At 56.1% G+C, this 19,986-nt stretch overlaps 6 protein-coding genes and 1 non-coding gene across 7 annotated transcripts; 3 read left to right on the top strand and 4 right to left on the bottom strand.

The window, feature by feature from the left end:
• Positions 1 to 2,457: 2,457 nt before the first annotated feature.
• On the top strand, positions 2,458 to 4,301 carry ColSpa_12461 (RNA-binding protein 25; the record flags this gene model as incomplete). Its single annotated transcript, XM_049278673.1, has 3 exons — positions 2,458 to 2,787; positions 2,861 to 3,383; positions 3,433 to 4,301. 3 exons carry the CDS (start codon positions 2,458 to 2,460, stop codon positions 4,299 to 4,301), a joined length of 1,722 nt encoding a protein of 573 aa, XP_049134630.1.
• A 2,715-nt stretch (positions 4,302 to 7,016) lies between these two features.
• ColSpa_12462 (uncharacterized protein) lies at positions 7,017 to 7,520 on the top strand (the record flags this gene model as incomplete). The annotated part of the gene is made up of 1 exon (XM_049278674.1): positions 7,017 to 7,520. One exon carries the CDS (start codon positions 7,017 to 7,019, stop codon positions 7,518 to 7,520), a length of 504 nt encoding a protein of 167 aa, XP_049134631.1.
• A 590-nt stretch (positions 7,521 to 8,110) lies between these two features.
• On the bottom strand, positions 8,111 to 8,960 carry ColSpa_12463 (histone H2A.Z; the record flags this gene model as incomplete). Its single annotated transcript, XM_049278675.1, has 3 exons — positions 8,111 to 8,299; positions 8,379 to 8,510; positions 8,856 to 8,960. 3 exons carry the CDS (start codon positions 8,958 to 8,960, stop codon positions 8,111 to 8,113), a joined length of 426 nt encoding a protein of 141 aa, XP_049134632.1.
• Positions 8,961 to 12,793: 3,833 nt separating this feature from the next.
• On the top strand, positions 12,794 to 14,798 carry ColSpa_12464 (uncharacterized protein; the record flags this gene model as incomplete). Its single annotated transcript, XM_049278676.1, has 3 exons — positions 12,794 to 14,212; positions 14,259 to 14,470; positions 14,516 to 14,798. 3 exons carry the CDS (start codon positions 12,794 to 12,796, stop codon positions 14,796 to 14,798), a joined length of 1,914 nt encoding a protein of 637 aa, XP_049134633.1.
• Positions 14,799 to 15,331: 533 nt separating this feature from the next.
• ColSpa_12465 (actin) lies at positions 15,332 to 16,088 on the bottom strand (the record flags this gene model as incomplete). Its single annotated transcript, XM_049278677.1, has 3 exons — positions 15,332 to 15,374; positions 15,451 to 15,996; positions 16,030 to 16,088. The coding sequence occupies 3 exons, from the start codon at positions 16,086 to 16,088 to the stop codon at positions 15,332 to 15,334; spliced, it is 648 nt and encodes a 215-aa protein (XP_049134634.1).
• Positions 16,089 to 17,031: 943 nt separating this feature from the next.
• ColSpa_12466 (MFS transporter asaE) lies at positions 17,032 to 18,576 on the bottom strand (the record flags this gene model as incomplete). The annotated part of the gene is made up of 4 exons (XM_049278678.1): positions 17,032 to 17,603; positions 17,663 to 17,866; positions 17,929 to 18,302; positions 18,374 to 18,576. 4 exons carry the CDS (start codon positions 18,574 to 18,576, stop codon positions 17,032 to 17,034), a joined length of 1,353 nt encoding a protein of 450 aa, XP_049134635.1.
• A 1,328-nt stretch (positions 18,577 to 19,904) lies between these two features.
• Positions 19,905 to 19,977, bottom strand: ColSpa_tRNA_326. Its single transcript has one exon. It is a non-coding gene; the product is annotated as a tRNA-Lys (tRNA).
• Between the last annotated feature and the right edge of the window lie 9 nt (positions 19,978 to 19,986).

Here is a 19,986-nt window from a genome sequence, read left to right on the forward strand (position 1 = left end):
CTTGGGACATGTCTTCGCCCAGTACCCAGCCTGCCTGGGACGGACTGTAATGGCCATGACCATAGCCCCATCCATGATATTGCAAGTCAATTTTAGCCCAGGGCCCTGACTTTCCGGCCATCAAATCATCGGTCAACGGCCCCCCGCTACCCAAAGAACCTAGCCGTGACGGATACGGGTGGTATAGGGACGGGACAGACACAAAAAGGGACACCGCCAGCGCCAAAGCCAACCCGGTCAACTGTCTGAGCCCACCACAATAACAGAACAGACCTTGACCGACTGCTGGCTGGCTGTGTTTCCGCACGTTGCTTTCAGCGAGCCGACTGGCCCTAGAAGCTGTGGGACCCCCATTTTCTTGGGTAGGCACAGGCCAGGTGGTGAGGTGACTCTTTGCCTTAGCTTCTTAGCACAACGGTTAAGAAAGTCCCTTGTGGTGGTGTATGGCACTCGCTTGATGAGAGAGGCCTTGCCGAGTCAAAGGAAGCCAGGACATCCAGGCCAGATAAGACGGTCAGTACGTTGTTGTGTTTGGCCTGGCGACCGCTGACTAGCTCGCAACTCAGTCGTCCCTCAAAGACGGAGACAAGAAGAGTTGGGAAATAAGAATAAAAAATAAAATAAAAACCCCCCATTTGTTAAGAACGCCAAAGATGGGAGGGGGGTTGAGAAAAGGTACATTGAGCTCGGTACCTTTGCATCAGGGGCGACTTCCTTCTGGCGTGAGTGACAGTCCCGCCGCCAGTCGCGTTGAACGGGCCATTAGTGGCCCTGTCAGTGTCAGGTTCTGGCCCGCCCATTCGTTTCTGGCCCGTGTTTTGTTTTGTGTGTTTTGTGTCCATTTTCATTGTCCGTCACTCATTCCCTCAGCGAGATATGTTCAGTACCTACTACGACCTACTCTGGACAGTCGGATTTCTCTCGTCAATGAGCAAAGTGTCGGTCGCCCCCTACAGTCTGCAGGCAGGGTGCCACTGTCAATCTACCCCATCGTATGGGCCCTGGCCCTGTCCTGTCGTCTCCGGCCCTGCTCCTCCTCTCTCTCTTACCCCCCCCGAACTCTCTATCCTCTGGGCGGGAAAGCCCAGAAGAGTGAGAGAAGCCCACTGTCTCTCGCTGCCCTTGTCGCCCATCGCTCCTTACCGTCCCTGATCCCTCCCCCCGGGCCCTGGCCTTCTTTTCGCCTTCTGCCGTTGCCACACCCATTTTCTCCCACTCCCCCGTTGGCTGGTACCCGTCCTGACAGTGGGCCTCTTCATCAGCTGCGTCCACTATCCATCGTCGACGACGAGGGGGAAAGAAATACTGGAAGGGGAAGAGAAAAAAAAAAAAGAGAAGAGAAAGCTCCCCTTTTTAGCCTCCTCACTTCAGCTTCTTTTTTTGCTGCAACATTTTCTTTCCCCTCGTCGCTCGATCTTCCCATCCATCCTCTTAACAATCCCCTTAACCCTCTCCTCTTCCCTCTCTTTTCCCTCTCCCTCGCCCCTTGGATTTCATTGAGCCTCAACACCAGGCAACGAGAAGCAGCGCCTGTCGTAATTCCTCCACCTCCCCCTTCTCTCTCTCCGTCTCTATCCTCTACATCTCCAATTTTGCCTCCTACCACCACCACCACCACCACTACCGCCGCCACAGCCTTTGCACGCACCTGCCCTTACCTCCTAAAGGTGCACACCCAAGCGATCGCGTGTCTGCGACGGCGTCTGTCTCTGCTGCTGCGTCTTCGGCGGAGAAACGAGCGAGCGAGCGAAAAGCAAGCACCAACCCACCTGCGCCCATCCCGCAAAGCCCGCCGCATCCAATCCAAATTCAATACATACCAATCCCGCATCCACGTCTTCCCGGGGGTTACCTTACCGTACTTTTTTATCTCACTCTCCCACGCCCCTACACAACATCCGCCACGACATACTATTTTTTTTCTCTTCTCCGTCCTGGCCACAGTGTGCGACTCCTTTGCTGCTCGCATACTCCCATCCCGGTTTCCTTTCCCATCTCGGGGGGTCTTGCACGACTCTAACGACGAGCGATTCCAACGAGCGAACGGCCGTCTATCGGAAGAAGAAGAAGACTACGACGACAACGACGACGAAAAAAGAATAATTCCTGCGACTTTTTGTTGCATGCTGCGTTGCGTGTCTGGCAAACTGCATTCTGTTCCTGCTCCGCATACTGCATCTGCATCGCCCACCAGGCCTCAGGACGTTGTTTCCCCCCGTTCACACGTCCACAGCACGTCAGGTTTTTTTTTTGGTCGAGGGCTTTTTTTGCTGCATCCGCCAACTGCCCCTTGCCAACCTGCATCTCCCTACCACATCCGCATACCAACAACTCCCTCCTCAACCAAATCCCCATCACTCTAGTCGGCACATTGCACAGTTGCTGGATCCCGACCCAGTAGCTGCCAGTCACCGGGACTAGATCTCGAAGAAAACAATGAGCCAGCAACAACACGACATGTATCTCGACTACTCAGCCCCCGCCAATCGCTCACCGAGCTCCTCGAGGGCGTATGCGGGCGGCTTCCAATCTGGCCTCTCCCTACCCCGTCAGGCCCAGCGTCCTTACGACAACGGTTTGGGCTCTTCTGCCCTGTTCCCCTCCGACCGTCTCGGTTACAACCCCAGAGCGATGGATCAAATGTCGGCCAATGGAATGCCCGGGGGATACATGCTGGACAACAGCCAGGCTTGGAACTACAATGCCGGCGGTGTTGCGACCGTCAACGGCGCCATGAATGGCGCGAACAGACAGAGGAGCGTCAATCGCCGGGCTGCCCTGCCCACGGTAAGTCCTTTCCCCCTATTTTAATCAATCCGCAAAATGCATCGCACCTGTATTCTGACCTCTACACTTGAAGAACTGGACCGACCAAGGCCTTGGTATGCACAACTCATATGGATCTGGCCTCAACAACGGAATGTCGAACGGCCTTCGCTACGATGGACAAGGCGACATGCGACCCAGCTCACAAACTGAGGAGCAGCTGATTCCCACCGCGATTGTCATCAAGAACATTCCATTCGCCGTGCGCAAGGAGACACTCGCTGCCGTCATGTTGGAGATGCACCTTCCTCAGCCTTACGCTTTCAACTACCACTTTGACAATGGCGTCTTTCGCGGTTTGGCCTTTGCCAATTTTCAGTCTCCTGAAGACACCAAGATTGTCATTGATGCCATGAACGGTATGGAAGTTCACGGCCGCAAGTTGAGGGTCGAATACAAGAAGATGCTTCCGGAAGCCGAGCGAGAGCGTATCGAGCGCGAGAAGAGGGAGAGACGCGGCCAACTGGAGGAGCAGCACCGTGCCCCGATGCTGCACCAGCAGCCTTCTTTGCAGACTCTCAACAGCGTGTCCAGCAACCCGCCCCGTGGTCCACTGGGTAAGTTGATACCTCCAGGCTGTACCATACGTGTATACTGACGAAACAGAAGGAGATATTGACCTGAATGACCCGGAGACTCTGGAGTTCTACACGGAGCTCACCCTTTTCAAGCGTGACACCTCCCGCGAGATTCTCATCTTCCCCTCCACTGTTGCACCCGAGCAGCGTCGTCGTATTCATATCCTGGCCCACCACATGGGTCTCGAGCACAACTCGGTTGGGGAGGCTGAGTCGCGCCAGATCCACGTGGTCAAGCGCCAGCTCCCGTCGCCCACGGCTCAGATCCACTCACCCGCTGTCGGGTTGGATTACCACAAGAAGGGTCTTAGCAGGGCAGCGACGTTCGACTTCGCCGCGGACAGGGAGGCTCGCAGCGCCAGCACCAACTACTCTCACGCCATTGGTCGCCAGGGCCCGACTCTGGAGCTTCCCGGAAGCCCCGATGGAAACGGCCTTGCTAACCTTCGTGCCGCCAAGAGCTTTGCGGACCTGCGCTCTTTTAGCCCTAGCCCGTCTGCGTCCTCTTCGAGCTACCTTACGGCGATGAACGGCATCGGCAACATCCCGCAGTCCAGCAACTCGAACGCCCGCTTCGGCGACTACAACGGAGGCGTAAACCAGTCGGGTCAGCTTGCTACGCCCAACCTGACGCCCACTTCTGGTACGGTTGGCACTCCCGGGACCGACAGCAGCCTGCTCAGCTCGCTCGGCGGGCTCAACCTTGGGTCCTACGAGTCTGCCGCGCACTCGCAGGCACGCAGCACCCCAGGTGCCATTGGAAGCCAGCGCCCCGGTGCCAACAGCGGCAACCGCAACGCCCCCGAGAGGCAGCCCCGAGGCCCCGAGTGGGAGACCTCCGCCGGCTTCAGCGGCCGCAACCGGTCCAACGGCCATATGCAGCGCGGAAGCGGTTAGTTTACACGATGCCTCCCTCACCTCCTGATCGAACCCCAAGGCTGATTAGCACTAGACTCTTCCGACAACGCACCTCGTGCTGGAAGCGCCGGCGCATCTCGATTCCACTAGACAAGATCCATAATACCTCGCCGAGACTGCCACGACAACCGTTACAATGAGGACACGATTCATGACTCGCGACGCATAGAGACTACAAACGACATTCGACGAGTTCACCAAGCCCCCTCCCCCGGCTCGGTAATCGAAAAACCCCCTGTGTTATACCTGCCATTGATTTTCATGATGGACACTCTCCCCCCCACACCACCCATATTGCTTATAATGATGATTTTGTTGGACACGAGCCTTTGGCAGCGTCATGACGTTTCGCTCGGCCGTCTCGGACTTGGTGGATAGAAGAATCCAACGCCGTGGCGGCATCCAATTTTGGATTCACGGCACCCGCCCGGCAAGGAACCCTCGGCTCATCGCTGTTTCACGACCAGAGAAGGATGAACGGAAAAGAAACTTGGATACAAGAAAAAATAACTTGATATGGGCAACCATTTCGACATGGCTAAAAGGCCCATGGGCGGTCCCCCTATACCCTCCTGTTTCCCCGCCATATCTCCTTTCATGGCGCGCGGAAGCATATGAACCACCCTTGACGATGAATACGCTGTTACGACCATTTTATGTCTAGATAGCTGTACCAGCATGCTCGACAAAACCGATTCTTTTTTGGATGACGAGAACATGCTTCGGCGACCATGACTATACCCACCTAATTATCACGGTCCGGCATCACCTGAACAAGGCCACCCAAGACGGATGTAGTCTTTTTGGTCTCATGACCAAAACCGGTTGGAGTGTCGAGTTGGAAACAACACCAGCCCATGAGCGGCTCACCGAGAAAAAAAAAAGTTGAAACTGATTTGGGGCGTTGTTCCGCACTGGCATTTCCCGTTTTTTGGTCGTTTTGTTTTGGGTCCCAACCCCTTCCTTCCCTGGGTCCTTTTAACCACGCCCTCAGTTCCATAATGAGGGTGTCGTCCCCTCGAGCTCTGTTCACTCTTTGGATGGTCTTTGGGGACACTCGGTGGGATTGTAGGCGTTGAGGCTGCATTGGGGCTGCTTGTTTCTGTTTTGTTCGGTCTTTCACGACCTGATTGTTAGAGTTTGCTATTTTTTGTTGATTTTCACCATGCATTTGCGAGCATCTTGAGGGAAGATGAAGGAACGGAATCAGTGGATGATCTCACGTTTGAGGAGATAAATGAGAGAAGGGCGGGGGAGATGGCAGAGTGAGCGGACTGCCAGACGTTTTATCTGCGCGTGGTACTGTGCATCAGGCACATGAATAATTCGACGAGAAAGAAAGAGGACAACGATGTGAGGAGAGGAGGAGAACCGCACACATTGGGCCCCTGTGCCGTTTTGCGCCTTGTCAAATATACTGCGTTTGGTTTCAGGCTCGAGTTCTCACGATGATGAATTTCCATGATGACGTTTTCCATGAGGTTTTCTTGACTAATTGAGTAGAGAGATGGTTGAGCGCCGAATTACTAGGATTGGTTCGTCCGTGACACATGTCGATTCTGCGATACGCTGTTCTGGACCTGTCCGTCGAAATTCTTCTTTGTCTGACAGCCTCTGGGGACCTTTGCAAGAATGGAAGTCTGGGCGTTGGACCAGTGTTCTTCTGCGTCGGTCTCCTCCATGTCGAGACTGTAAGAGCGGAGTCCCTTGTTGCCTTTTTGTCTCCCAAGAAGCCGTCAGAGGGGATCTTGCGTCGTCTTTGATCCGAACCTCGTCCCGATCCGAACGTCTCGAGACGCTTTGAGCGCAGAGACGGTGAAAGGCCGCGCGGCCTTTGTAGTGTTGCTAGGTGAGGGGATTTAAATGGCCCTGTTTCTCAGCGGCCGGGTCATACATACTATGGTCCGCCGGCCGGCTGAACGACCCGTCATTCTGGGGATGGGACGTTATGATTCTACTGTGAGCCGGTGCTTGAGTCCCGAGCCCGTTTGCTGAGGTTTAGTATGGGTTTGTTGTTCATTGGTCACTGTGTTGCCCAGCACCGTCCACCGCTTCTCAAGTGATTCAGCGTGATGTTTGCATGTCTTTGACGGATTGCCGCTTTCCTCCATATACCTAGATACGGATCCCTTGCGTTTTCGATTTGTATCTGGTGGCTGTTCACACTTACCCAGCTCAGCATCAGTCAGTCTCCTAGCTAAAGATATTTCTGATCAATTTACTCTCCAGAGCAGAGGCAACAGACAGACAGATATCAGTTATACATACCTTTTTATACCAAACAACAACAGAGACGTGAGCCAAGCCAGACACAGAATCTTGAACGCCAGAGCAAGAATGGCCGATCCGCTTCGATTCAAAGAGTTTCTACGCCCGGACGAACCACGTCGCAGCCCACACGAGGCATCGCCATCCAACTCTCCACCACCACCCACCACCACCTCTCAACCCCCTCCCGGCCACAATCGCCGAACCCCTCTCTCAGAGCCTTCGAGCCCTCCAGGCTCTTCAGATCCCACGTCCCATCCGCTGCTCCCCCCAACCTTCTTCCGCCCGCCGCCGTCCCCTCGCCCCTGGGTCTGGCGCTGCCACAACTGTAACGCCCTCTACCGCCTCGCCTGCGCACGCCGCTGCCTCTACTGCGGCCACCGCCTGTGTACCCGGCCAAGGCGGCGGAAGGGCAAGACATGCCGGATGGAGTTTGACTACCAACGCTGGCGGGCGTGGACCACCTGGCGCGAGAGCGCGAGGGGCTCATCACCGCCGATCATCGAGGGTCGGTGCGGGCGGCCGCGGCGGCGGGACTGCTGGCGAGAGTGCGAGTACCCTTCCGAGTGCCACCACTCGCGCACGATGCGCCGCGGCAAGGTGGACGTCGGGCGGAGGTCCGTTGCCACCGTCGACGAGGAGGCGCGGCTTTCGCCGATTAGTTCGCCGGCTCTCTCGCCATGTCTCGGGCGGGCCGTGCCTGGTCCCGGTGTGGAAGTGAATCAGGGCAGGCCCGTCTCCGTCGCAGGTGGATCCCTAGAGGAGGATGACAGCTTCATCAGGATGATGGAGGGGCAGCCGGGGTTGGAGCAGTGTCAGACCACCAATCCCGTGATACGTACGGGCTCGCTGATGAGCGTGCTAACCGGAAGGCTGATGATGGGTGGAGAGGCGATGATAACCCTAGGATCCTGGTCGCGACAAGGTTGACGACGTCAAGATGAGAGTCTGTGGGCTGGTGATATGGTGCTCCATAAAAGAAGTGTAGTATGTACATCAGAAAGCACGCGTAGTAAAAAGACCAACATGTTGCACCCCCATTACAGTTTTATTCGTCTACCTAAGCCCATCAGCCAGTGCCATATCCGCGTGTGCCTCGCTGGGAACCGAAACAGGAACCTCGAAATGTTATACACTGTTGAGTTGAGTGCCAGACTCGGGGCGAATCTGCGCAGGCCCTGGAGTGCGCAGGCTGCTCTGCACACCCCTCATGAACAAGGCTCCCTTGGGTCCTCTGCGGCCTCTTTTAGCACCGTACCCCGTTAACGTCCAAGACCGAAAACCCAGCATGCACAACGCTTGAGTCGCTGCATGCTCTTCTTTGTTGTTTTTGTTTCCAGACGTTGTGAGGCAGATTAATCAACCCCGGACACACCTGCATCGTCATCGTTTCTGACTAGTGTTAAGGAAAGCGGAAAAAGAGCATCCCTTCAGACCGAACCGCACCCCAAACTACCGTCCTGAAAAAAAGCCAACCGGGAATATCAACGTAGATTGTGTTGCGAGACTTGTCGGGGAATTTATGCCTCGAGCGCCTTGGCCTTCTTCTTTTGCTCGACCTTGAGGAGAAGAGCGCGGTTGATGTGTGGCAGAACACCACCAAAGGCGATGGTAGCACGGATCAGGGTGTCGAGCTCCTCGTCACCACGGATGGCGAGCTGGAGGTGGCGGGGAGTGATACGCTTGACCTTGAGATCCTTGGCGGCGTTCTAAGGGACGCGTGTTAGTGACGAGTCCAGGCAGAAACCGCGATGAGTCAACGGGATGCGCGGGGAAGAGGAAACGTACGCCTGCAAGCTCGAGGACTTCGGCAGTCAGGTACTCGAGGACAGCGGTGACATAGACGGCAGCCTTGGCGCCGACGCGCATCTTGTTCTGGGTGTTGGCCTTGAGGAAACGCTTGACACGACCGCAGGGGAACTGGAGAGTCCGTGGTTAGCAAGCTGCGACGGCTAGCTTGAGAAATTTTCATCGCTACGCGCGATCCGGTCTTTGCGCCATCGATTTCGAGTCCGACTGCATCGTGCACGCGACAGTATCCAGTCCATCGTCGTATGCCACGTAGACGACGCAAAAAATGGTCGCGCAACATGGTTGTCGATGACATCTGGCGCTGCGCGGCGAAAATCGATAGATAAAGGCTGGGTTCGTCGAGTTTTGCAGTTGGACGCGTCGAAAAGGGTGTCATGTGTCGGTCGATGCTCGATATCGGGGCCCCAAAATCGACGTGCAAAACCGGCGCATCATCAGTAGAGCGCAACTTACCTGGAGACCAGCACGAGCAGAGTGGCTCTGCTGCTTCTTGGGGACCTCGGCCGCAGCCTTGCCTCCGGACGTCTTTCCGCCAGACTTTCCCTTGCCGCCAGCCATTGTTGATGTTGATGCGGAAGCGCGAAGAGACTCGATAAATCCAGAGGGGGATAAAATTCGATGATTCGGTCGAAGTGGGGATGCGCGTTGTCGAATGCAAAAATCTATAAAAAAGAGCTTCTCTACTCGAAGATGGCTGTTGCGGGTTTGGGTTGGAGGGGTTGTCGAGGGAAGCTTTGGTGGAGGTGGATGGAGATGGCAGAAATTTAGCTCGAAGGCTGACGGTGATTGTTGTTGTTCGTCGGTGACGGCAGGAGTCGAGGACAGGGGGGCGAATGGGAGCGAGGGAGCTTTCGGTGCGAGCAAGAAAATCGCGGGTCGGTGTGGTGTGGTAGGTGAGGTGAGATTGGGGGGGGGGGGGGGGGGGGGGGGGGGGGGGAGTCGACAGGTGCTGGGTGCTGCTGCTGCTGCTGCTGTTGCTGTGTCTGCTGTGTCTGTTGCGTCCCGTTTCTGAGAAGGTCCACGGTCCACAGTCCACGGTCCACGGTCCGCGGCACGGCCAGAGTCTGTTGCTGCTGCTGTTTCTGCGAATGCTGGTGCTTCTGCCTCCCTCAGAGTTTGCTGATGAGCTGTTCGGCGCTCCTATTCGTCGGATGGAGCTCTGCTGTGGAGGGCTGTGTTATGACGCTAGCGACAGGTGCCCAGATTTCATGGACAGAATGTTATTGCCGGAATGTCGCGCTAGCCGAAGTAAACCCGGCCCGCAACCGCAGGAGCCAGGAACCTTGGGGCGGGCGGGCTGGATGAGTGAGATGAGCGAGGCAGGAAAGGCCGCCGATGAATGTGTAGCACATGGCAATGGCCAGAACAGAGTCGCTCTGATAGGAGAAGAGAGGTAACGGCAGAGAGTAACGCTTGTTCAGCTTGAACAAGCTGCCCGGAAGCCAGGAGATACCGTGGTGGCAGAGAAGCACATACCTTGGCCTTACCTTGAAGTGAGGCTCTGCGGCGGATGCCAGCAGAAGGCCTTGGCCAAGCCCGCTGCACTGCGGCGAGATGGTCGAATGAAACTCAGGAGGCAATGAGAAATGACCTACTTGTCAGGCTGGATCATACCGCAGCCTGCCTTGGGCCATGGAGGGGATGTGCTGTCATCTTGACAGGATCGTTGCTGATGTTGACCTTGATGTCGAGGCAAAACGCAGACCGAGAAAGCGTCCCGCACGAGGCTGGTGAGCAAAGTGTGGCGTCAAATCACGTGATGTGGCTAGCACCTGGTCACCTCATCCGTCCCGTCCCGTCTCATCCACCCTGCTGCTGCTGCCCTTCGGATGGCCGGCCCCATAAATGTCCGGCGATTCCCTAGTGATGAGCGGGGTGGCCGAGCGCAAATCAGTCGGTGCCAGGTGCCTTCCCCTCCCCTTCCATCTCTTCTCCCCCATCTGCAACGCTCCCTCGTCCCCTCATCAGCACCAGTAAGAGGTCGCATACAGGGTACACATGCATTTCTGTCAAAGTCCGAAACTATGTGCAACCTAATTCGAGTCACCTGATGGCACAGTAGGTATGGCGGAGATTCTCTCTCACAAATGCCCGGATGCTTGGCTGGTTGGCCGGTCGACACAGCTCTCAATCTTTCTGTGTTCGTTGATCTTCCATGTCACCTGAAGCCCGGCCTGCAAGTCGGGGGACCCGAAACGTCCTCTTGCCCCCTCACCCTTCTCGTCTTCGGTTACATCGCGCCTCTCTACGTCGACTTTGTGCCGTTGCTTGGTCATAGTCTTGGCTCTTTGAGTGAGGTTCCGTCTTTGCCCAGCTGGCTCCGTATGATGCGCGTTCGCCGCGTCGGCTCGTAAAAGCTTGATCTCTCATCGGGCATCGGAGACGTGGATCGTGTCGCCAGAACTGCCGCATAACGACAATCCCACCGGCCACCAAATGTGACGGCAAAACAACTGCACTACACTCCAACCAGGCATCACGACCCCGTGGTCCGTCACTGGGCGTCGCTTCCCGCCACTAAGCGTTCCTTCCAGATTGCCAACAGCTTTCCAAATGACAAAACGTTAAAATGGGCGGAATGCGGGGGATGGCTTTGGCCGCTCAATGGTTGACGTTGACAAGCTCGCCTCATTTGAAACGTTCCCTGACGAAGGCCGGGATGGCTTGGTTTATTCTAGCCATTCTTGTCCGGCCATGGCTCCAGCGTAGGCCCTGGCTACCGGCGTGGTCCAGAGCTTTTCTCTCGGAGCTCTGCGCGAGACCACATGGAGGTCCCGGGATCCGTCCTGGCCGCGTAAAGCATGTGGGTAGTAAGGGAAGGAAGGGAAGGGAAGCAAGTAAGCTAGGGGGCCGCGGAACCCCTAGTATTCGAAACATGCGACACACCCAAAGCCCAACACCATCGACCCTACGTTGCTAAAGATGGACATGGAGATGCTTGGCCACGTTTTGACGAAGCCTGTCGCTGATCTGAGCGGTCCAAGGCGATGTACCATGCTGGAAGGCCTCCTGGCTTGGCATCACCTCCTGTTCGGAGAGAGAGGTCTTTTTTAATACAAGGAGGGGTCCTCTCTCTACAGGTTTGCGGACAAACAGCAGGATTAAAGACAAGGTTTGGGGGTTTCCTCTTGTCTCCTTGTTCTGCACTGCACTCTGAGAATACTCGACCAACTTCTCTCGTCTTTCCTCCTCGATCGAAAATTTCTCCACCGCATTTCAAAAAGACAAGCCGTCGTTCGGCTGGCTAGATCAGCAAATGTCCATACCACTCTCGTTCGACCGACCCTACTGTTGACGCCCGAACGCTAGACGGCAGCCCACGGACCGGAACCCCACCTCCAACTCCCGGGGTATCTTGGACTGCCGAGGTACTTGGCTCGTTGCCCACCGCCAATACGTGGATTGCGTACCCCCCAGGTCACTATTGGCCCTCTTGCCTCCCTCTTCCCCTCTTCAGATCCAATCCCCAGGGCGCACCATTTCCACCGCGTTTGCGCCGGAACACGCGCGCCGTACCAAGTCTCGGCCTCTCCTCTCAGCGGACCCTTAGCAACCAACCAGCCTCCCTATGATCGCTGCGTGGCGGTCGCCCGTTCCAGCCCGTTCGTTACATGTGGCTCTAAAAAGGTGAGACCACTTGCGGTGTCTTGCGCAGGACAAGAGTTGACTGACTCTCCTGTCTTTTCTTTAGTGCTTCTCTACCGCATTCTGGTCCTGGGAAACTTTGCGCTTGCTGCATCCAACCGAACGGAACCCCAAAATCCAGGAGCGAGAAAGCAACCCTGCATCAGACCAGGTCGAATCAAGCCCGCTGGTCATAAGAGGGAAACGAAGAAGAAACGAGAAAAAAGAGCCCAAGGCGGGCTACCACATCACAGACCGATCAATACTCGACCATCCTCCACCACCGCCGCCGCCCCCATCTTCTTTCCCTCTTCTTCTTCTTCTGCTTTCTGTCTTCTCCCCCCCTTTCCCTTCCTTTACCTTCCATCTTCTCTTCCGAACCAGAACAATGTCCTATCGATTTACGGCCACCGAGGCTACGATTGCAGAGGTTGGCTAAGACCGGCCGACCCTTTACCCGCTGATCAACCTACTTGTTCGCCCATCGAACTCACACTCTTCACTCTCACCGCACTCTTGTTACCTCCATCCCTCGGCATCGCCCCATCTTTCGGCCTGGGATTCCCGGCGCGGCTTATAGGCCCGTTTCACATCGGCCCTCTCTGTAGCACGCCGGGTTCCAACCAGTTTCAACCCTCTGTGACGAGGGGATCCCCGGTCGCCATCCGACCCGCAACACCACATATCCTGTGTGCGACGGCACATATCCCGCTGGCGGTGCATCGCCCTTGAACCCTCGTCCAACCTCTCCCCGTGCCGGGCTTACTATGGATGAGGTCGTCCGCTCGTTCGGCAGGGGAATCTCCCGTGCTGCGCGCGGCGTCCGCAGGAAGGTTCAGCGAGGTCAGCATTCGTCTGATACTTCTTCAGCTGCTTCGTCGTCCGCCCCATCCTTGACCACTTCGTCTGGCACCGCCGAGGCCACCGCACATGCACCACCACCCGCGCCCGCTCCGAACGCCCAGCCCGATCTCGAAGCCCAGCTTCCGGTTCACCCGGCTGCTCATTCACAGTACACGGCCGTGCCGCTTGCGTCGCCGCCGCCCTTCACCCCGACTGCACCGGAGCCGGCCTCATCATCGCCTGCTCACACTGCGCCTAATAACCATGTCCTCCCTACGCTGACGCTCGGCCCGTCGGCCCAGCACCCCACTCCCGATGATGCATCGCCTCAAGCTCTCTCCCCTCACTCAACCGGCACCTCATCCGCCTCCGATGCTCAGACCTTAACCAACAACATCACTACCCAGACTCTCACCGTCCCAGGCACCCAGTCTCAGTCCGTGTCGCCGTTGTCACCCCCATCGGCTGTACTTCACTCACCCAACACGGCTCAGCTCTCTCCCTCATTCACTCCATCTGCCATATCCTTCGCACCTCAGGTTCACCCTAATTCTCCGTCCCCTCAGCCGCTCAACCTCTCGGCCGCCGCCTCGCCGGCTCAGTACTTACCCTCGCCTCTCGAGTCGCCCCTCCCCCTCGACCTCGAGCAGCAAATCTCTGGCAAAGATGGCGGCTCGATCCGACCCCAGAGTGGCCGGAGTGGCCGACCCCGGACGTCCCGCTCCCGGCGTGACTCGGTCATCGAAAAAGTCGCCTCCTTGGACCCCCGCCGCCGCTCCCGCAGCCTTGGCCCCAGGACCGGCAACAGCCTGATGGACCTTCCACCCGAGCTGCACCTTATGATCATCGACTACCTCGAGTTCGGCGAGCTTGAGAACCTGCGCCGCACGTGCCGCTTCTACCGCAACTTCCTCACAAAGCAGACGATCCGCGACCTCTTTGGCGAACAGTTCCGCCTCGCCCTGCTGGCGCACTGCTATATTTGCTTGAAGTACGACCCCACCCGCGGAAGCCTGCTCTGGGCAGACTATAACCACCCGCGCTACCCGCTCGCCAGCAAGTGCGTCGACTGTGCGTACCAGGAGGACGAGCTGGCTGTGGGCAAGAAGGTCGCTCTGGGGAACTACGCCAGCGTGTGGATCTGTCGGTGGTGCGGGTATCCCGTCGCGAGCACCCCGTCGCCCAATCAGCCCGAGTTTCATAAGGACTGCTATAGTCATTACAACAACGTTCTCCTCGTGTATTTCGTCTTGGGTTGGATCCAGTTGAGTCTCGGTATCGTCGCCTCCGGGCTATGCTGGAGGTTTTTCAGGGACGAGATCTTGGTCTTGGTGCCAGCCATCGTAAGTCTTGCAAGTCTCACATGAGATGCTTTTCTGACTCGAGCAGGTCAACTTCGTTTTGCTGTGGTGGTGCTTGGCTTTCCTTGTCGTTAGAGGCGAGCACAAGCGCACGTATCACTTTACTGGCATACTCGAAGCCGCGATACTCGCCCTCTGGTGTTTGCCTCTTTATATTCTAGTTAACGACGTGGAAGGCGGCGTCGTCGGAGCCTGGGATCGGAGGGTCTTGGTGACCATGATCTTCATCGTGTTGAACATGTACGTTGCGTCTCATTCCTACCCAGTGTCGACTACCACTCACAGAAATAGGGCCTTTCGTCTCTTGAACTTCCTCGGCAACATCATCCTCACCCTCGAATGGCGACACTTTGCGCGGAAGAAGCCCAGGCTGACGCCGGCCGGCCGGTTCGGCAACATGGTCCTGGCCTTCCTCGTTTACTGGACCTACCCGCAGGCCGTCGAGCAGGAGTATCCGCCACAATACCACTTCATCAACACCGGCCGACGACGAGTAAAGAGAATCCTTGCCGAAAGAAACGCGCAGCGGCTACGGGAGCAACAGCAAATAATGACCATGATGTACTGAAAACGAATATCCGATCTTAAGTAGGGGGGTAATGTGGCTGAAGATAATGAATGGTAATATGGGGAGCGTCGAATTCAACATGAGAAGCGCAACGGATATGCGGTTTTGTTCAAATTCAGGGACGCTTCTCGCGGGGGATTTCTTTTTTTTTCCCCTGAGGCAGCAGGTTGTCATGGCGTACCACGGCGCAAAGAAGACGGAAGGACCGTATGCATGATTGCAGGTGATGATATCCTGCCCAGCAGCCTGTTGGTCCTACAGCACGACACTGGCGCTGGTGATGACCCATGATAAGCAGCGATGAGTACTCCTGCTTCCTACGACTTGTGAAGGAGGTGGGTAAGATTATAGGCATTTTCTGTCAACTATCCAGGGGCCAACCTCTTCATACTCCGCTCTCAAAATACACATGTTCCCAAACGTGGATAGCTCACTCAGCATCGAGCCCCCGGCCCACGCCGAAAACGCCCTGTTTCGCGGGGCGATGACGTTTACCCTGGTTCCTTTTGCTTCCGTGTCTTCGAGGCAGCTTCTCAGTCTGTCGCCGAAACCAGCAAACATGGAATTCCCTCCAGCCTGCGACGTCGTTAGCATCCAACACGCCCGAGCAGAAGCTGGCCTCAAGAGACTCACGAGCAAAATGTTAGCATACAACCCCTCCCGTAGAGCCTTGTCGCATCTCCTTACGACGTTGAAAGCATCGTGTTGCAAACCGCCGGTGTCGAGCCCCAGGATCCCGGGATTAAGCAATACTTCCCCTGCCCATAGACCCAGCGGGCGGTCGAGCCGCACTCTCCTTCCATCGGGCAACTCCCACGTTTCGCCCTCCCCAGCTTCCTCACGCCTCGTCCATTCTTTCAACTCCTTCTCGAAATCGCCCGCGACGAGGCACCGCTCAAACTTAAATAGCCGAATGACGTCCTCCCACACGTTGGTAGACTGCTGTTCGAGCCCGGCTTCTCTGACCAGAGCCAGCTGGAGCCAGTCGTCAATCGCCTGGCCGCTGATTTCGTTGCGGCGGGCACGGCAGCGGATCGGGGTGTGTTCGTAGATCGGCACGGTGGCGGTGCCGGCGAAGCCCGAGTCGATGACGAGCGCGGTGGGAAGGTTGGCGGCGTAGGTTGAGAGGAGCGCAGGGAGGGTCGTGTAGTACGCCGGCGCCGAGAGGGATTCGAATACGTGGGATAGTTGACGCTGGCTGGGGATTGTTCGTCAGGACGAGGTTATCAACGGGGACCGCTTGGAGTTCTGGTACCGCTGGCCGTTGGAGGCGTATAAGGGTTCCGTCATGAGTATTGAGTGAGATAGCGGGACCGAGGTTCCCAGCTCGAAAAAGACATGTTTCCAGAGTTTCTCCATGTCTTCCCAGCTGGTCACATAACCCCCCGCCTCGATTGGCTGACGGGCGCCGCGGAGGGATATGTGTGAGTCGTTGAGGTCGACTGTATGGCCAACGTTGTATATGGACTGACGGCCGACCAACTATCTGTAAACTTCTCAAACATTGGTGTGTTTGGATACGTGAGCCCCTCTTACCTTCCACTCATCTGTTTCCTCGTTCAGTGGCGTCCTGGTAGGATATTGAATGAGTGTAGCTAGGGAAATGGGTTAGGATAAGAAAGGTGCAAAAAAGTCTTTGGGCTCGTAATTACGGAATACCGTCGAGGGTGTTCGATCACCCCCGTAACCAGCTTTCATGAACCCAGATCTGGATCATGGTGCGTTCAGTAGACGACTGTGGTTCGGATTGAGTTTGTGTACTGACCCATTGTCAATTACTATTGTTGGCAACTCCATTTTACATAGCGATATGCAGTGGGCCTGTCTTCTACAAGCTGCGTCGAGTTTCAGTTGTGGGGGGCGACCGACTTATATAGTTGTGGTTCAGATCGTCAGCAGAGTGTGCTTTAAACGCTTGCTTATTGAGGCGGTGCACTCTTGGATGCGGTGCTAAGCGGCAGTGGGTGCAGACAACGGTCTCTCGGTACTTGGGTCTTTGTAGTCAACTTTTATTTCCCAGCAGAGGCTCCCAAAAAAGTCATCTGGATGCTTTTGCAAACGAGATGTCTTCCTCTTCGCAACAGAGCCAGGTTCACGCTGCTGTCGTAATGTTTTGTCCTCAGATATTCCGAGCAAGGATCACAGTTTGCTTTCATACGATATAAACTTCAAATTTGGATTATGAGCTAGGCAAATCGTGACGCTGACAGGTCACATTTCTCCTCATTGCGCATCAGCACTTCCCTCTCAGGACCGACCCAGTTCTCAAATACTTCGAGATCACCATCGAAATAACCGCCGCGAGCATGAACCCCCCAGCAAAGATCCACGTCCCCTGAAACTCCCTTTGCACATCCGCTGCCCTGTCTCCCTGCGGCCTCTGCGCCGCGCCTCCGATCGGGTTCCCGATCAACGCTCCCAAGCTTGCAATAGTGTACCCCATGCCCATCCGCGTCCCGTACTCGGATAGGTCGTCCGTCAGGTTCGCAATCGTGGCCGGCGGCAGCGAGACCATGCCGCCCGAGATGAACCCGTAGACGATGGAGATCGCGATGAGCCCCGGCAGGTCGTGCACGAAACGGAAGAGGAAGAGCACCACAGCGGAGCCGATGCAGCAGGGCAGCATGATGGTCATGCCGCCATACTTGTCGGCGAGCCAGTTCGGGGCTAGGCGACCAAAGAGGCTTGCCGCGTTCATGGCGCTCAGGAGGTAGAAGGAGGTGTCTGAATCGACACCTAGGCGGATGGCGTACGCATCTACGTAGAAGAAAGGGACGTAGACGGAACCGATCATCAACGCGAAGGCTGGGCAGCTGTAAGCAGGGGTGACGTATGGGAGATCAGAAGTGGGTTTTCAGACTTACCGATGCAAAAGGTAATGTAGGGGATGTCCTGGAAGTGCTTCAGGCGGAAGAGGGCGCCGCGGCGCTTGAGGTTCGGCCGAAGGCGCATAATGGCGATGCAAACCAGTAGACTTCCAGTCACGATGAATGCAAACACCCTAACGGCCCAAGGGAAGCCGATAGAGGCGATGAGGCGCCTCTCCATGATAGGGTACACGATACCCGCTGGGAACACGCGTCAGCAACCGTCCTTGCTTCACCAACATCACAAAGCCATGAGGACTCACCCAAACTGCTCCCCGTGGCGGCAATGCCTGTCGCAACCATCCTCCTCCGCCGGAAATACAGCGGAATCACGGCAACGCTCGTCAACCCCAGCAAGCCGCTGCCCGTGCCGACGCAAAACGCCTGCGCAAGAAGGATTTGCCAATACTGCGTGCACAGGCTAAGCATAAAGAGACCCAGGGATGTCATGGTGGTGCCGCAGATGAGGATGAAGCGGAGGTAGCCCGCGTCGAGAAGCCAACCGGCGCACACGCCGATGAGCATCATCAGGAAGATCTGGATGGAGCCGATCCAGGAAATGGTCGAGGGATTCGTGTCCGGCAGGAGCTCGTTGGAGTAGTACGCCTGGAAGACGCCAAAAGAGTTGGAGAGACCCCTTGAGGGGGAAGTCAGCGCGACTGCTCATGGGTTTGACGCAAGCCTGTTCTATCTCGGTGGGCGACTTACCAGGTGTTGGCGAAGAGGATCCAGCTTCCGAGGACCTGGAGCCAGGCGACGACGCCTTGGTCCATGGGCAACTCCTCTGCAGCATCTTGCACCGGCTCATCGTCACTTGCTTGCGGCGTTGCCTGAGCCTTCTCCCTATCCGATGACATGATGATCTGCGAGACGCCGTCGGAATCACTGTCCTGGCTCTTCGTTGTCGCCATGTTAAGCCGGAGGGGTATGACAGAAATCAGCTAGACAGGTAGTGTTCCAAGGGAAGGAGAGAGAGGCCTCAAGGGACAGGACGCGAAGGCGGACGTTGAGTTCATATTAAATCTGGTCGAGCCGACCTTTCGAGCCGCGGAAGGGGGACTTCAAGCCGAGCATGGCTTTCAGAGAAAGCCGGCATGCTGACGGGGCTTGTTGGGCAAAAGTGCCCTTCAGTGGATCAAAATTGTGACGAGGAGCAGACCTGCTCCCCAAGTCCTCTAGCGAAAAGAATCTAGCCCGTCCAGCAACCAACGGGAACCTCGCGCATCGTGGGCACGACGCAAGGGGCGGTCCGGCCACTAGACGGGAATCCATGTAGCTTGTTGTATGGGGCTTCCGCTCCCGTGTCCTACCGCTGCGATGTCCTGACGGGGACATCTCCGGGTTCAGCGCTGGCTGGTGGGGGTGTAAGACGTGCTTCTAGGGGTCCACTGTGTCCATTTTGTGACCGTCTACCTTTTTCTTTTCTTTTCAGTCCAGCAGCAAAGGCCAAGTAGTTTGCGAGTTGATGTATCTTCGTAAGATTCATCTTGCTTCTAGATTTCTGAAGCTGGGTTCCTTGTGAACGCGCAGAGTCCCGCGTGCTGGCTGCGAGCGAAGTCGCAACTGGTATACAAAAGTTTGGTGCTTTGTTGAAAGAAAAGAAAAAAGGCCCTAGGCTTGGGGTGTGGGCCGCCCCGAGAGATCCCTACAAGCGTGGATTGTGGGTTGAGCCGAATGGAAGGACGGAAGCAGGGTGTGAATCCTTATACTCCGAGATGTCTTGCTTCCCAAGCCGAGATAGAATAGGACGAACAAATGCACAATGCTCTGGTACAACCAAACATGGATGAGTCAGAGTCATATTAGACTGCCTTTTCTGACTGAAGGCAACCATTGGAACAGCTCCCATATCATCATGCGCGGTGCGAGGGGTAACGTGTCTTATATCGTCATTCATAGGCCAGCCCCCTCTCGGCTTGATCAGTTTCGGCTTCGGCTTCGGCTCCGGCTCAATTGGACAACTCCCGCGAGAACAACGCTGACCAGACTGACACGGAAAGCGCAATCACACGGACAAATCAAAGGACTGCTACTAAAAAATAAAAATAGAAGGTTCTGTAGGGAAATCAAAAACACAGCCCGGGTATGCAGGTCTTACTCAACCCATCAACTTAGCATGCAGAAGGCGCCGCGATAACGAACAAGAAATTTTTAAGGGATTAACACCCCACAAATGCAGCAAAAATGAAAAAGACTAAGAACCCGTAAGAGTGGCTTTGCCAATCGCGGCGAGGATTTGAGCCTCACGCGGGGGTCGAACCCGCAACCTTGAGATTAAGAGTCTCACGCTCTACCGATTGAGCTAGCAAGGCGGGTCTTGT

This window comes from Colletotrichum spaethianum (assembly GCF_022836535.1).
Source record: "Colletotrichum spaethianum MAFF 239500 DNA, contig64, whole genome shotgun sequence".
Taxonomy (NCBI): Eukaryota; Fungi; Ascomycota; class Sordariomycetes; order Glomerellales; family Glomerellaceae; genus Colletotrichum; species Colletotrichum spaethianum.